The 17,450-nt window shown below is 40.6% G+C and overlaps 1 protein-coding gene across 3 annotated transcripts in view; it reads right to left on the bottom strand.

Annotated features, from left to right (window-relative positions):
- Positions 1-17,450, bottom strand: part of RAPGEF5 (Rap guanine nucleotide exchange factor 5) — a 164,736-nt gene that overhangs the window by 111,589 nt on the left and 35,697 nt on the right. For all 3 annotated transcript variants that reach the window (XM_074862961.1, XM_074862953.1, XM_074862946.1), the window contains exons 6-7: positions 13,421-13,487; positions 3,849-3,897 (exon numbers count right to left, since the gene is read on the bottom strand). In XM_074862961.1, coding sequence (XP_074719062.1) covers positions 3,849-3,897; positions 13,421-13,487 — 116 coding nt within the window. The remainder of the gene's footprint in view (positions 1-3,848; positions 3,898-13,420; positions 13,488-17,450) is intronic.

The raw sequence follows: 17,450 nt of genomic DNA, 5'->3' as shown, positions 1-17,450 counted from the left end.
AGAAACCAGAAAGGTATAAACAAACACAACAATTCTAATGCCAAGTGCCTACAATTAAAAACAAATTTCTCTTCTGCTCCAGTTACTTACTTCTTCAAGACCTTTTACCAAACCAAGGAAGACAGCATTTAATCTATTTATTTCTAAGGTTAAGCAAGAACAATATTAATGCATTTTTATAAGCCACAGAGAAATGCACAAGCTCATTTCTCCCTCTTGAGCCACCTTTATCATGAAAGCTTTATTCTAATGAAATAAATGTGCCTTCCAGTCAACAGTGTTACTGAAGTCCATCAAAGCTTCAGGATTACAGACATTAATTTTGCCCTTTTTTTAGTTTTATTTGCAAAGAAGCTAAAAACGTTGAGCTCCCCCTGCATAAGGGCTCTCAAGTACCTCTCTATCAGCTTATGCCTTGTTATCAGAGTAGTGGTATACTTGCAGCACACATCTAAATATGAAAACGGAGCTTTTTTCCAAGCGCAGAAGTTTTTCAGTTTTCAGGTTCTGTATTTTTCCTTCAGCCATCTGTCAGTTTTATGTGTTTCTCCTATTCTTCCACCCTACAGTAAAAACAGAAGAACTTGGGGAAAGGCATTCTCCCCCACACTCTACTGACTTTTTATTTTCTGGTAGCCAACATTCTCCATCAAGTCAGATCCTGTATGAGCAAGAATTTGATACTCTGCCCTACCCCACAGCAGGCTCAGCTCTCTCCCTTCATTTTCAAAGCATTTTGTCAGTAGATACAGTGTCTAAACCTCTGAAACAGCCATTCTGGCCCAAGAACTGAAATAGTTGTAATTACTACTTCTCATATAGGTATTCTAGGTAGCAAACCCAAGCTTCATGTAAACAAAAAGAAACTGTTTCAGCCAGGCAACCAAAGGCAATGTTTCCCCCCCTCCAAGCATAACTAACCTTTCTAGCTGGACCCTCTTCACCTCTTGCAGAGGGAGCTGTGGCGTTTGGGTGCTTGTATAGCACTTTCCATGCAAAGTAACCCAGTGATTACTACAACAGCCCTAGACAAGTAATATGAAAGCTTTAATCAGCCAGTTTTTCTAGCACAATTAAATCACTGTGAAGTGCCTCTCTAAGGGCAGAGGTATTTCCAGAAATTAAAGTAATTCAGGAACAAATTACACAGTCCTTGCATTAAGCAAAAATACTCTTTTTTGCTCTTACTGATAGAGCTAACCAGCTATCTAGAGGAAGTTATTTTGAAACACTGTAATTTAAAAACCACCAAACCGTCAAAAACAGTACAGGAACTTCTCCACAACAGCTTTGGCTTTTGGGCTGCCAATCTCTAGGAAAGCTTTTGATTAATGAACCAATTACTCACTGCAGGCAGGTTCCAGCCAGCAGGTTAGGACCATGCCCATCGCCTGCACACCCCACTCATGAATCCCAGGGCAGGTGAGCCAAGTGCCCACATCGTTCACACCAGCCTGGAAGCCACCCAGGGCAGCTGGCCCAATAGCCATGTTCCACTCTTTTCATGCCAAAATAAATGCTTTGTCTGATCTTTGTTGGTTTATTTCCTGGAATTATATGGAGTCTTGGAGAGGGTTAGAAGAACAGTATCTTTGAAAGATACTGTGGTTTTTAGCTCCAGAAGTACTTTGTCTGAAATATGCTTCACTTCACCAGGCACAGCATACCATAGCTTGATTGCTAACAGTAACTGCTATGCTGTGAATTTAACCATCAGCAATAAAATAAAAAAGCATAATCAACCACCCTAATTTACTCTGCTCCTACTGTAGTAAAGGTATTAACTTAAATTAGACCTTACAGTTATGCCTGATCATGTAGCCATTTTTTACAGTCATCCAAGATGAGGCATAAAGAAATGCAAATTTCAACAACAAGCATGCACTCGTTAAACTGACTAAAGACGTATCTTTTGTTCACATCTAAACGGATATTTTAAGTGTTTACATTAATGTATTAGGAAAGACTGGTCAGCACTTCAAAGCCCTTTAGGGAGCTTTGTTTATTTAAGGCTCCGATTTTTAACTAAAATATTTCTACCTGCTCAGTGTGGGTTGCAATTACACTAGTATGAAGGAGACTCTAAGAGCTATCCTCCCTTCTCATTTTCATCTCCTGCAGCTCATTCCTAATCCAACCTCCATCCCATTTTCTACTGACACAACCATTTATGTAGCTATCCACTGAAAGGAAATAAGAGGCTAATTCAGGTTAAAATCAACTGTTTTGGGGAATGGAGTTTTTATTTATTGCCAGTAGCAGTAGTAGTATTTGCCAACACAACTGCTGAGAAGCAGGGAAAGAGTTTTCTTAGAACTGTATAAGCACTGAGTAAAAAGGTACACAGCACCATACTCTTAGCCTATTTTACAACAAAACAAAAGGTTGCCTTAAGCCCTTCCTTAAAATAGCCTGCTTTTCTCTGCACTGAACCAGAGCAGAAGCATTTCCATGTCTAGCCATTATAATTCAGGTGGGACTGGGGTGATACCAGGTAAGGGCAAGCAGCTGAGGGGTGTTAACATCATAAACTACTAGAGCAGTTTAAGAAGCAAAACTATTACACAGAAGCAATTTAGGTCTGAATTCACACTTAGATTTGTGTTTACTTTCTGCAGATTTACATTTACAGATGACTGAGGATACAGCCTACGGGTACTTCTATTTCCAGACAAAAATGCATCAAACCATGTCTAGAATATTTTTGTAATACTTACATTTTCACAAGGAAATATTTGCACATATGCCAACCACATCTTCTTGGTGCCTCCAGTTTAAGATACCATGTTGTGTGTAGTGCGTGTGTTGTGTGTAATAACTTGTGCTGTACTTGTAAAACGCAGATAGACAAATACAGATATTATGATGCAATATTATTAACAGGTCAGAAAATAGCTCAAAAAGTGAAAGATCTGTGATCTCACTTTCTAGCAAAATCACTGAAGATCACAAGAGATGCTCAGTGAAAATGCTCCCAAAGACCTCAGTGGCTTTGGGAATATGCCAGTATTTAAGGAACGCCACCTCTGTTTTAGTCTAGAAATACATTCAACTCTCACTTCACCACATGTAGTTTACCCTTGCCAGATTGACTGTACTATACATGAAGACACCAGAGAGTTAACCCTGTATAGAGTTAGCTCCCTTGATTTCACTCCAGCTTAGATATCAAACGCAGATACCTTCTGAAAGTGGCTCTGCTACCAAACCTTGACAGAGCTGAGATGACCACATATTTCAATGCCTTTGCGCTGTATCCCCAGCATTTGCTGTAAATGCTTATACTGTCAGAGACTTTCAATCATCCATTTGCCTTTCCCCACTACCCCTGATAACACAGACTTGCCTCTACAGTCATATGGACGTATATACAAGTCTTCAGGAAAGAACGCCTTCATGCATGAAGTTGTGCTTTTGCATAAAGAAATACACCTGACTGGGCAGGTAAAACACAGCAAAGATGGCATGAGATACTGGGCCATAAAAGAAAACACAGGAAAATTATCAACTTATTTTTCTTAAATGTAAGTCAAATAAAGACATAAGCTTCTTTTATAAAGCGCAAGCCCAGAGACAATAGTGATTTTGGCCAGAAACAGACCCAAGTTCACATTCAACTGTAAGACTCCGATTTTATCAGCTAGGTCATTAGATGTGACGAGTGGGAAGTGAAGCTTGACAGTAATTGGATTGTGCGGATACACACAGATTCTCCAACAAGAGAGGAACGAGGTCCCCTATCTTTGCTTCCCCATGTTAATAAGACAGCAGTAACAATTCAAATACTCCAATAAATGACAAAAGGGAACAGCATTACAAAACCCCCTCTAAAGTTCAGCCTGACTCACCTGACTTCCTTGCTTTCAAAGCAATGACAGCAGCCAGTTCTCTCTGTACCTAAAACATCAGGAAAGGAAAGGATGGTTATAGTTACTAGCACAGTCAAAACAAAATACAACACCCATAAGGTACCAGCTATCAATCCTTTGGAGCAGTCAACTGCATGTGGAATTATGCAGGTACTTGGTCTTGAAACTCCAGACACTTTTCCTAGTAAATCTATTTTCTTTTCAGCTGGGAATTCTGTGACAACTATTTTTTTTTTTAACCTTAATTTCATGTAAATACTGCACATTCCTTAGGGAGTGGGCAATTCAGTAGCTTGACCTGTAATTTATTTGCACAGCATATCTCTTTCACAAGCACACACTTGAAGCTTCTTCCTTTCCTTGTTAAATGTTTGCTTTGCCTCTGCTGAGCACACTGTAATGCTGGATTTATGGTGTGACTCCAGGATAAGCGAGTTCTCCATGCTGAGGTCTGGCTGAGGTTCATGTATATAACTGACATTAGTTTTTTGGAGCTTTCAGGAGGAAACAACCTCTCCTAATAGCACGGCTGAGCATTTCAGGACCAAAAGTTAGCTTAAAATGAACATGCAGAAGTAAGAGCTATCTGATTTCCAGATTTACAGGCTATCTCACTAGCCTGTGATGAAACAGCCCTGCCATGCTAGCCAGCTCCCTTTCTCAGCCTCTTGTCTCTGCATTCTTCATATTTTCCTTATAATCTCTACACGACCAGCTGCTGTCCCTTTAGCCAGCTCAACTCTACATCCATTTCTTTCCATAGGTCTGTTCCTCTTTTTCTATCAGTAAAATTCTGCATTATGCATTATTTTTATACTTCATACTTCCTCACTGCCATCATCTGTCCCACTGCAGTTGCTTTAATTGCCTTGCACTTGACCTACAGCACCCCAGACACTCTCTCCTGCATACACCTCAGTTCTTCCCTTCCTCTGCCCAATCCATGCTCTCAGACTCTTCTGTACACCTTCCCAGCTTCTTCCAATTTCCCTCATTTTCCCAAGACAGTCTGTCTTTAGTATTGAAAAAAATATGGGACATTCCAACTATTTTTCTAGGGATTGTCTTACCTCTCTGTACAGTCTCCTGCAGTGCATACTAGCTATCTTGTCTAACAGACCTATGCAAAGCTCAAGACTATTCTGCAGTGAGAGTTTCGGCATCCAGTTTCTGGGAGCATGTGAAATTTAAAACATCATTCACAAGACATGTGGTATGATCAGAATAAGGCACAAAGCCCATGAAGGATCCCTGAAGTCATACAATTACTAACAACTGTCAACACCCCACTCTCACAACTGTGAAGAAAAGTTCGAAAACGTGAAACAACAGTAGTTAATATTATATTGGTCTGGGCAGAAAGACAGACAAAATCACCCAGGACATCTCAATACAATGGTAACTTCAGCATCCACTGATCAGCGGATACTCAGCAGCCACCCAGCAGCACACTCTACATGTGGCAGAAGGCAGTCATACCAGAGGCCACATCCTTCCTCTACTTGCATCCTTCCTTCCTGCATGGCAAAGGACCAAGGAGCTTTTTCTGCTGTCCTTGCAAGGTACAAGGATCTTTTCTACTCCTTGATGTTGCTCCACTGAGAGGGACAGAGTTTTCTGCCACTCCAAGCAGGAAAATATGAAGGCAGTGCCACAGTTTTCTTAAATGTCGTCCTGTTTCCAGCACAATTGTGCAAACTGGCAGTATAACCTTCCCTTCCTTCCTTCCTGTACACTCATTCCCATGACTGGAGAACTGTTAATCATGGTTAATGTAAGCATAATCTAAAAGTAAGTTGGGAAAGAACAGTTCTTCTCTAGAAAAACAACTCGTGTGCTTGCTTGTTTGCTTGCAGCAATTAATATACACAAGCTATCCAGAGTTAAAGTGGGATTTTCAATAAAAGCCCAAGTTGCTTCTGAATGACAACAGCATGACTTTTCATGGTTAAACTGCTTGGACCCTCTCCCTTCATTAAACTCAGCAGGAGGGGTACCAATGTCGATGCCCCAGTCCTGATCTATTCTCACAGGTTACTGACAGTAAGAAACAGTGCACTGATGTCTCATCTTTATCTTTTAGTATTTAATAAATACATTATCTCAGGATTAGCCTTAGGAGACACTACAATCTGCAACAGTTGTAAACATACCAATTAACCCAATCAAATAATTGAAAAATGCAAATCTCTCCAGGACTGTAAAGAAAAACCCATCTTCTTAGAAGAAAAAGCAGCATTGTGGCATCCTGCAGTTATATCTGCAGTATTACTTTTGCTTATAAGGTGACACTTCCCAAGTTTGGAAGACAGTGCTAACATCACAGGCAATAAAAAGGCTGTTTTTCTGTATTTTGTCTATGTTATGCAAAATATCTCATTGCTTGCTGCGTGTCAGGAATGCAGCTGAATTACTTAATCTGAGCAAAACCCTTCAGTTAAAGCAGGAGAAAAAAAATGTTCCTCTAGTCTTAATATTAAGTGAACATTCCTTCATCAAAGGGTTTCATCTTGATGGTCTGAGCTCCCTCTCATAGGGCTCATTCAAATCACAAAGAATTGGCACTGCTGAGCATCCTTCTGGATTTGTCTGGTGTCCCTATATTTCATAATCTATATGCTTTTGTCTATTTTAGCATAAATGCACTTGACACCTCTGCTGGACATGCATTTCCTATGCATCATTACACCAATGGAAATCCATGTACAACATTCATTCCTCACTGCACACATGCTACTCATTATCATACTTCTTCCTAACAGGATTTCAGTTACTGCCAGTTTGACGAAATCGATAGTTGCACATCACACTGAAGACAATAATGTGGATTCAAAGTAAAATACCGATTCAGGCAAGAGCTATTCCTACCATTGAGATATTAAATACAAAAATTTGGTTTATACATATAGGTTGTCACTACAAAGCTAACATTACCTAAATAGTATCCCATTTTGAGTAGCACTGCAGATGTCAAAACTGATTCAGTTTAAAGACCAGCTGACCACACAGTGTTTACAGAAATATTATGAAAGTTTGAAAGAGAACATTTTGAGTGTATTGTTGGCATGTTACCACATCTTAATCAGTTTTCTTTGTGCACTATGAAAGAGCAAGGGTGTGCATAGAGTGGTACCCACACCTTCTGCTTGACTAAATACAAATGGCATATTTATATGGTGAATCTTTTCATCTTCAAAGGAGAGATGTAGAGATTTTTCAAAAGTAAATGACAGCTACTGTTCTTCTCTTGTCCATGAATCTGGTCATTTTATCACAGAAGGTATAGTTGTGCATCTAGTAGACAGAGCATAACACCTCTACTTTTTACCTCTCTCTTTTTTCTGCCTATAGTAGTCTCCTGGGAAACACTTCAATGTGCCAAATAGGACTTCAGATCTAGAGACAAAGTGGCAATGCTTACAGAATCTCAAAATTAAATCCTGCAACAGAAAGCTCTAAACAGCAGAGTTTTGAAATAAAAAAGAGTCGAGTTCACATTTTTGCATCTCAACCAATGATAGTTTGATGGATTCTAAATAAAAGTAGCATTGGCTGCTGTCTTAAAGTACCAGAAAACTGTATTTCCCAGATACACTGCATTAACACCCTGATATTCTCTTCTGTCCCATCCCAAGGTAAGGTAAGAGCTTTGCAGTGGAAACACTCATAGCCATCCCACTGTGCTCTGGTTTTAGCAGACAAGACATTGAATATGAAGCTGCTCTTTTGGGCATGACATGGGATGTGTGATAGCTCTGGAATGCTTCTTTAAACCCAGGAGTAATTATTGCATTTTCTTAAAAATTCATGACCAAAAAGATTATCCAATGCAAACATATTTCAAATGGCACTTTGCACTGCCTGCATGTCAGCTGCCTTTACAATTTAAGTTTGACGGTGTTGTCAGTGCCTCATTGTAATGGAGCATATGATATGAGCATATAATTCGGTAGGCTCCATTCAGTTATCTTGACTGACTCTGCTTCTTCCATCGTAGAATAAAGCGTAAAGAAAAAGTGAGACCCCTGACAAGTTATTTTGTCTTTTATATCCGACTCTGCTTGTAAAAGAGGTGTACTCCATACATTATGCACAAATTCAGATGATAAAGAAACCTCTGCAGTTTTTTCCCTGCTGCACTTGGCTTGGCATCATTCACCGCAGCTATCGCTATTATCTTCTACAATCTCCATAACCATTGTTTAAAACCAAGAGTGCATTTCCCTAACTAATCAGTTCTACACTGGCTGAATCATCAAAAAAACCCAATATTTAAAAAATCACAAATTGTGCAGTGAATGTGAAAAGTGGAACTCTACAAGAAAAACACACCTGGTAACAGAAAGCAGTATGGAATAAGTAATAAGAGAAAGGCCAACACAGAAAGCGAGGCTACAGTAAAGAAGAAGAGGTGGAGAGGGGAATTCACCAAACTTGTGTAGATGCCTGTGTGCTAGTCACCCCTTCATAGAGAGTGCATACCTTACCAGCGGAGCCTAAGGTATTACTTTTTCTCCCTAAAGTAGATTTTCAAAATGAATCATACATTCAGCATCCTAAAAGTGCCTATTTCTGCTCCCTGGCTGTAAGGAGTGCCTAAGGAAGCTAGCTCAGATGTAGATGCCTGCCATATGGACACTTATATTTAGTTGAGGTGAGTTCCACCCTCTGCAATAGCAATAGATTTCACAGAGTTGCGGAAATATATAATTAGACCTTACATGCATGCATGCTTACAGTTTTTCCTGCACTTTCAGATGCTAAAACAGTGGTTTATATTTTAGGCACATAGAATCCTCCAATGTTGCTTGGGCTGGATCTTCACAATCAGTTTAGGTTTAAAAATTTGGGAATTTAGTCCCCAAAAAAGAAAAGCTGACAAAGAATCATCCTTCTGACCTGACACAGAATGTTTTATTCCATTACAAGAAAAGCAAAAAGAAAAGCAGAAGAGACAGTGGTACTATAAACACCAATGAGATTTGAACCTCCAAACCTAGACTTGCACAAAAAAAGTCTAATATCTGACTGCTTTATTGCTGGGCTGGAAGTAAGGGTTTTGGTGGGGTTTTTTTCACTTCTGAAACACTAGTCTGAAGAGTATTGTGAACAGGATTCTGAATTATGAATAATTAAAGGAAGATTGGTTTGATGCTGTAAAAAATATGTAAACATTCAGTAAGCCAAAAAGCAAGACAGTGTGAACACACTTCCAGTTGTGGTTAGTATCTTCACTTTTGGTTTCCAGCTTCTGCTCACAGGACTCTTTTTTTCCATACAAATTCTGAAGCTGGCAGGAAAAAAAGAATTGAGAACCTGTATCCTGGTGAGTCCAGCCCTCTGCTGAACGGTGCAAGCTGAGGGTTCAAATTCCTTTGGGACATGTAAAGGCTCTCCATAAACTTGCAGTGAGTACTTTAGACCCCAGTCTACTGTATGGAGGAAAAGCAATATTCTGGAGGGATAAGAGAGAGAAGTTCATATACAGATGCTAATATTTGGAGGATTCTGCTCTGGTCTTATGTCTTTTCTCCAGGGTTAGACTAGAAAATCTGCAAGTTTTGTGGAAAATCAGAAAATGTAGAAGAAAAGATCAGTCCTTTTGACACCACCATGGCAATAGATGAGCCTCAGGCCATCTGGAAATGCAACTGTGTAGTTTTAATTTAGCTAGTTAGCTACAGCAATAAAATGGTTCATTTAAAAAAAACCTGCCCATGTGCCCTGCTGCTGGAATCACTCAGGATGTAGTTCAGAGCTTTGACCTTGCAAGCTAGATGTGAAGCATTCTTAACTCCCTGTCAATTACTCACATGTTTAAGGATATGCATTTTATTAGAGTGTATCCAGCAATAGTTAGATCCAGTTCTTAAACTCAGAAAGTCACTTTGTTTTGTTGAGTGCTTCTCTTTTTTTTAACTGATGAGAAACTATTATTCTTCTATTTCTGAGAGGTAAAGCTTTTGAGGGATACTGGCAATGTTTTATAGAGTTGGTAGTTTTGTGGGTTTTTGAAAAGATACGACTTTGCAATAAGTGTTCTATGTTTTTCTATTTTTTCTCTCCATGAAACTGAAAATGGAGGATAATGAGGTTCTGAGTTCTCCTTTTATTTTCAGCTAGGAAAAAATGGTAGCAAAACCAAGGAATTTGAATATAGAGAAAACAAAAAATAAAAAAACAATTTTAAAACATGAAATTTTCTATTATCATACATTTTACATTATTTTTTGTATAAGCATACAGAACCACTGGCTTTCTAAACACATTATAAAATATCTTTTGTAAAGATTTGTCTTTACAAAATATAGCACAAATTCTCCTTTCCTTCCATTTTTCAGCAATTTCAAGATAGTACTTCATTCATTTTACTTAAAATACCTCTTATCCTCATGCCTTTTTCATGACAACTTTGTCCTGCTTGGTTCTCTTTCATTTCTGTACTTTTTTGTGTACCCAAAACAGAACTAGCACTAATTTCATGTTTTGCTGATACCATGATTTAGGTGTGATGTTCACAGAACCATACAATCACAGAATGGTTGAGGTAGGAAGGCACCTCTGGAGGTCATCTGACCCAAACCCTTGCTCAAAAGCAGGGTCAGCTAGAGCAAGTTGCTCAGGACCATATCCAGTTGAGTTCTGAACATCTCCAAGGATGGAGACTCCACTACCTTTCTGGGTTACCTGTTCTACTGTTTGATCACCCTCACAGTAGACAAGTTTTTTCTTACATTTAAGTAGAATTTCTTGAATTTCAGTTTGTGCCACTGCTTCTTGTCCTGCCAGAAGACATCACCAAGAAGAGCCTGGCTCCATCTTCTTTATTCCCTTCCATCAGTTATTTATACACATTGATAAGATCCTCCCGTAGCCTTCTGTTCCCCAAGCTCAACCCCCAGTTCTCTCAGCCTTTCCTTGTAAGTCAGATACTCTACTCCCCTGATCATCTTCATGATCATTCACATACACTCCAGTATGTCCACACGTCTCTTGTACTGGGAGTTCAGAACTGGACACAATGCTCCAGATGTGTCACACCAGTGCTGAGTAGAGGGGAATGATCACCTCCCTTAGTCTGGGGGTAATGCTCATACCAATGCAGCCCAGGAGGCAGCTGGCTTTCTATGCCACAAGGGCACATTTCTGGCTCATGTTCAACCAGCACTCCACCAGGACCCCCAGGTCCTTTTCTGCAGAGCTGCTTTTCAGACTGTCAGCCCCAAGCCTGTACAAGAAGGAGCATGAGGTTATTTCTTCCAGATGCAGGACATTGCATTGCCCTTTGTTGAACTCCACGAGATTCCTGTTGGCCCATCTCTCCAGCCTGTTGAGGTCCCTCTGAATGGCAGCACACTCATCCGGTGTATCGACCATTCCTCCCAATTTTGCACCACCTGCAAACTTGCTGAGGGTGCACTCTGTACCATCATACAGATTACATTAGATCGAGTGAATCTAGCTTAACCTTCTGAAGTCTTTCTGTCTGCTTCTTTGAACAATGATCTTACAGCAAGATAAACAAGATGCACCAAATTCTAGCACAGACAGGATAAGCTGTTATTATGATGGAGTTTATTGAGGCTAAACACAAGTCTATGGGACCTGAGGGGATACACCCGAGGGTGCTGAAGGAGCTGGCTGGGGTGCTCGCCAAGCCGCTTTCCATCATTTACCAGCAGTCCTGGCTGACCGGGGAGGTCCCGACAGATTGGAAACTGGCCAATGTGACGCCCATCTATAAGAAGGATCAGAAGGATGATCCAGGAAATTACAGGCCTGTCAGCTTGACTTCGGTGCCTGGGAAGCTGATAGAGCAGCTCATCCAGAGTACCATCACAGAACACATGCAGGACAACCAGATGATCAGGCCCAGTCAGCATGGGTTTATGAAAGGCAAGTCCTGCTTGACAAACCTGATCTCCTTCTATGATAGGGTGACCTGCTTATTGGATGAGGGAAAGGCTGTGGATGTTGTTTACCTTGACTTCAGTAAGGCCTTTGACACCGTTTCCCACAGCATTCTCCTGGCAAAACTGGCTGCTCGAGGCTTGGATGATCGCACGCTTTGCTGGGTAAAAAACTGGCTGGATGGCCGGGCCCAAAGAGTTGTGGTGAATGGAGTTAAATCCAGTTGGCGGCCGGTCACGAGTGGTGTCCCCCAGGGCTCGGTTTTGGGGCCACTCCTGTTTAACATCTTTATTGATGATCTGGATGAGGGGATCGAGTGCACCCTCAGTAAGTTTGCAGACGACACCAAGTTGGGTGGGAGTGTTGATCTGCTCGAGGGTAGGGAGGCTCTGCAGAGAGATCTGGACAGGCTGGAGCGATGGGCTAAGGCCAACTGTAGGAGTTTCAATAAGGCCAAATGCCAGGTGCTGCACTTTGGCCACAACAACCCCCAGCAGCGCTACAGGCTTGGGGAGGAGTGGCTGGAGAGCTGCCAGTCAGAGAGGGACCTGGGGGTGTTGATTGACAGCCGGCTGAACATGAGCCAGCAGTGTGCCCAGGTGGCCAAGAAGGCCAATGGCATCCTGGCCTGTATCAGAAATAGCGTGGCCAGCAGGGACAGGGAAGTGATCTTAGCCCTGGACTCGGCACTGGTGAGGCTGCACCTCGATTACTGTGTTCAGTTTTGGGCCCCTCACTACAAAAAGGACATTGAATTACTCGAGCGTGTCCAGAGAAGGGCAACGAGGCTGGTGAAGGGTCTGGAGCACATGTCGTACGAGGAGCGGCTAAGGGAACTGGGGGTGTTTAGTCTGGAGAAGAGGAGGCTGAGGGGAGACCTCATCGCCCTCTACAACTACCTGAAAGGAGGTTGCAGAGAGCTGGGGATGAGTAATGAGTAATGAGTGATAAGACAAGAGGGAATGGCCTCAAGTTGCACCAGGGAAGGTTTAGACTGGATATTAGAAAGTATTTCTTTACAGAACAGGTTGTTAGGCATTGGAATGGGCTGCCCAGGGAGGTGGTGGAGTCCCCATCCCTGGAGGTGTTTAAGAGTAGGGTCGACATAGCGCTTAGGGATATGGTGTAGTTGGAAACTGCCAATGCTAGGTTAAAGGTCCTTTCCAACCTAGATGATTCTGTGATTCTGTGATTCTGTAAACAGAGGTAGGAAGCCAGATACCCAGGCTTCCCAGGTAGGTCTCCTCAGAAGCTTATGATAATCTATGCCAGGGCTGCTGAGGCCCTTTCTCTCCCTTTGTCTCCCACCCCATCATTGTCTTCACACCGATGTCCACTTGACCAAGAGGACCTGAGTGTAAGCTACCTGGCAGAAAAAGCACCATGATCCTTCAAATTGGTATCTTCTGAGCCATGAACAGCATGGATTACAAGAGAGCAGCCTGCAGCAGTCCTTGTTTAGACTGATTTTAATAGCTTTGGACTTGCACACTAAGACCTCAGTAAAGCTTCCTCCTTTCAGAGACAAAAAAGTAGTTTGCATTACAAACACCTGCTCACTAAGTCTTTAATTTGAAAAGATCCAAAACATGACAATATTTCAAACATGATCAGTACAAACTTTGATGCAGTGACCTTACCGCAGAAGTGAGACGAGCAAGAATTTCAGCATTGGTTTCTGCTGTATCTTCCATTTTTTGATCAGGCCTTAAAAAAACAAAAATAAGATTTTATTATTTCTTTCATTCTGTTTCAACATCTTTTGATTCCTGGAAAGCAAGGAACTGTGTAGCCACAGGCACTAATGTAAAAGGGCTTTGAGATTCCACATCAAAATGATGACTGCAACATGACAATAATTTATTGTGTCAGTAATGACAGAGTACACCCTTTGTCCCTTGCTGTCAAGAACTCTTTTGATTGCACTAATATAAAACAGTGAGAGAATTCTTCAGCTATAAAAATATGATGAAGAACTGGAGAATACAGGACCCTCTTAGCTCAGAGCTGCTTATCTGAATGCATATTTTGCTCTGCTAAAAACATACTCCATCAACAAAGCAAAGAGTTTCCCATCTGCCCACCCATCTTTACTAAGGTGTGGAGCAACACCTATGGAATGCAAGCTCACGTAGATAAAAGCAGACAACATCAAAATCATTATGTGACACATGAAGTTTGATATTTAAAAAAAAAGTGAAAATGAAAAGAATACGTGTAAGAAGCCATAAATTAGCAAACTAAAGCAATGGCTGAGAACACTATTAGGTTGTCTTGACAGTTACTCACAAGACAGAGACTTAATGTGTCTTTGTGAAAGTGGGGCAGTGCAAGAAGAACCTTCCTAGAAACTGTCACAGAAGTCTAGTCCATGTGGAAAAAGCCACACAAAAGCTGCTGTGGACAGCATGGGATAGGACTGTGTTTTTCTTTAAAACAGTCTAATTTCCATCACTAAAACACCTGCGAGCCTTTTGGAAGGTTTATTGACAATCAGATACCAATATGATAGGGTTATTACTATAGGAAGAAGAAAGAAAATGCCCTTGAGATCTTTACTTTTCATGGTATTCAAGAAGTGTGGCATGCCAGCAAACTGAGCCAATAGGCAAAACTGCAGCTGGTGTAATAAACGTAAATCCCATGTATTAGCAGAAGCTTCTATCTTTGACTAAATTATTTAATCGCTCATATGCCTTGATGTGTTTAAGGAGAGAGCTGACAACATGTCTGGAATACACAGCTGGTCTATTGTGATTCTTACGCCCCATGTCCAAAAATTTCTTTCCCTGATTAAGAAATTAAGGTCAGAAAGCACACATGCATTCATTTTGGGGCAAGCATATTCAGACCAAAATGGTAATTCAGATTAGTAATCACAATTATTTTTACAACTGCCTTTCCTATTCAAAGAAAAACTTGATTTAACATTGTAAGTGTTATAAACAGCCCAAAAGAAATAAATGAATGCAGTTTCATTTACAAAGACTGATTTATTCAGTCTTTCTCTTTATAATTTGGAATGAGATTAAAATAACTGACCTCTTTAGATGCCTGTTTCCCTACACATCTGGTCTCTTCTGATCTCTCAGAACCAGGCTAGGACCTGATTCTTCTAAACTGAAGCCAAAAGATAGCAGCTCAGTAGACACAGCCACAGATGCAATCTGTAAACCCAGAACAGCATATAGCATAGCTATGTCCATCTTGGGCCTTTGTCACTACATCTTCTATTAAAAAATACTCCCGGTATTCATCTGCATATGAGCATCAAATACTTCTGAAACCATTAATATACTAAAAATTATAGTCAGGTCTCCAGAATCAGAGAGGAAGAGTGTATTATGATATCCAGGCTAATGGAAAAAAGACAGACAGAATGGATACTGAGGAACAGAATCAGGACAGATATCACCATAGTTTTTTTTCAAAAGGGACCAGATAAGGCCTAGCAAGGGCTGGTGCTAAACAGGAGCTACAAAACCCAGGCAAACAAGCCTAATGCTTATACAGCTCAGTGCTCTGTGGGCTTGGTAGGGTGTTAAGCAGAGCGAGATGCAGGGATGCTTGCCCTAGATCTGCATGCAGACAAGTCAAGTCCAGCACAACTATTACTGTACACCACATGAAAGCAACTACAGTGCTTTCCGACCCACTGATGGAGGAAGCAATATGGATACACCCATGGTCCTGGGTCTGGACCTCAACTGTACAATGTAAAGGCACTACATATGTCTCTACGCTGGCTTTACAATCCAATAAAAGACCCATGGATACCTAAGAGCTGTTTGTATTCAGCAAAAGCTTTCCGGGAACTCCGTAAGGCAGTAACTAAATGAATATCCCATTCTGGCTATTTGCATTAAAAACAAATTACTTTTAAGAATGGTTACTTTTTGAAATTAATAAAATGTAAATTATTTCAGGACAGAAGATACAGAATATAGTGTAACACTTCTGAAAAGAAAATAACAAGCAATATGAGATAAAGAAAAAAAATCCCTTGTTAACTTCCCTTCAAATAATTTTTAAAAATATTATGGGATACATTTCAATAGTCTTAAGATACCCAGTGCATTCTTGAAATCTTAATTGAGTCTACCAGTGGTTCTGAAAATTAGGTGTTGTTATAAACACCGCCATTTACAAAGAAGGAAATAGAAGCACACAAAGATTAAACACCTGATACAAAGCCATTGCAGTCACTAGAAAAAATTCAGGAGCCATTGGATGAGCACCTAAGTGATTGCTCAAGGTTGTAAGGAAGTCCATGGCACAGCTTTCAGTTCAGATCTTTTGTTCCCAGTCTACTGCAATATTCACTTCTTTTCTATTCAAGTAGAATTGGCTGTGATTAATATAGGGTGTTTAATGACCCCAAGAGGCCTCTTCATCAGTCCCATTCTCATTTGACAACATTTACAGGGGCTCAGTCCTGTGGAATACACATAACAACAGCAGCCTTCAGTTTAGTGTGAGCTGCTAAAAATCTGCTATGTCCCGGTCTTGTCTTCCATGCTAGATTCCCACCAATGTTATGTTTAATGTAGGTCAAAAGGCAACACAGAGCATTTATTCAGGAACCATAAGCATGTCTCTGGCTTCAGAATGCTATTTTCATTGTAGAACTCTCTGTAGTATTATTTGGTAACACTGCTAATACTGACCAAAACCAAATACAAATCCATCAAAAATCTGTACAGCAAGTCAAGACTGGGCCATGTTTATGTAATCTGTTTTCCAGAAGAGCTGCTGAAGGACGTTCCCAGAGCTGCCTCTGCCTATTCAAGTCTACAGACTCCTTCCAGGACAGCAGATCTATGGTGCTCCACAAGAGACCCACCGATGCACCCAGCAGTCCAGGCAAGGGCAAGGCTGCTGCCCATCAGCTGTGGAGGAGACTGAGCTCCTCTGGTGCCTGGGACCACCAGGAGATGTCCAGCATCGCCTTCCGGTGCACAAGCAGGTAGTTGCTTCTTATTTCATCAAAAGCAGGGAATCTAATAAGGTAAGAATTTCTCTATGCCTATGTATATACAGAATTAATGCCATCAATACACACCGTGAGAAAAACTAAGACAGAGAAATGAATACAAAAATATTAAATTACATGAAAGACTATGCTTTTAATGGTATGCAAAACAGCTTATATATTTGAGAAAAGACAAACACTCACTGCAAGGAATAGTTTTTAGAATTACCCTCTTTGTTCATGAAAAGAGTTTATTTAACCTGGTCAGATAACTTTAACAAACACCTCATCACATCTATTCCCTTTCAGATTGTGTTTTAGAAGTGTATTATTTGCATCAAGCATGAAGAATTTTGAACCTGGAAAAGCCTCCTTTCCCTTTAATATCACATTCCCTCAAGAGTATACATTATTTAAAATTTGATTCCTTCAATATATATTTTTTTTAAAAAGCACCCTCATAATCTGACAGGTAAAACCTCCAGAAAATAATTCTTCAGTGACAATGTTCCCAAAAGGAATCCAACTTCAACTAAAATTTGAATAATGTGAGCAGGAAGGAGCTAGAGAAGTACATTAAAGAATAATTGTTCAATTCATGTGACAGGAATCATCCTCCACTAGAAGTGACAGTTGCACTGGAATGATAAAACTGCAAAGCAGACTGTAAAATAGTGGTACTCTCTGGCCAAAGTCAG

This window comes from Strix uralensis, chromosome 1, assembly GCF_047716275.1.
Source record: "Strix uralensis isolate ZFMK-TIS-50842 chromosome 1, bStrUra1, whole genome shotgun sequence".
In the NCBI taxonomy this organism is placed as follows: domain Eukaryota; kingdom Metazoa; phylum Chordata; class Aves; order Strigiformes; family Strigidae; genus Strix; species Strix uralensis.
Note: the sequence above shows the minus strand (reverse complement) of the source record. Positions and strands in the feature narration are given on the sequence as shown.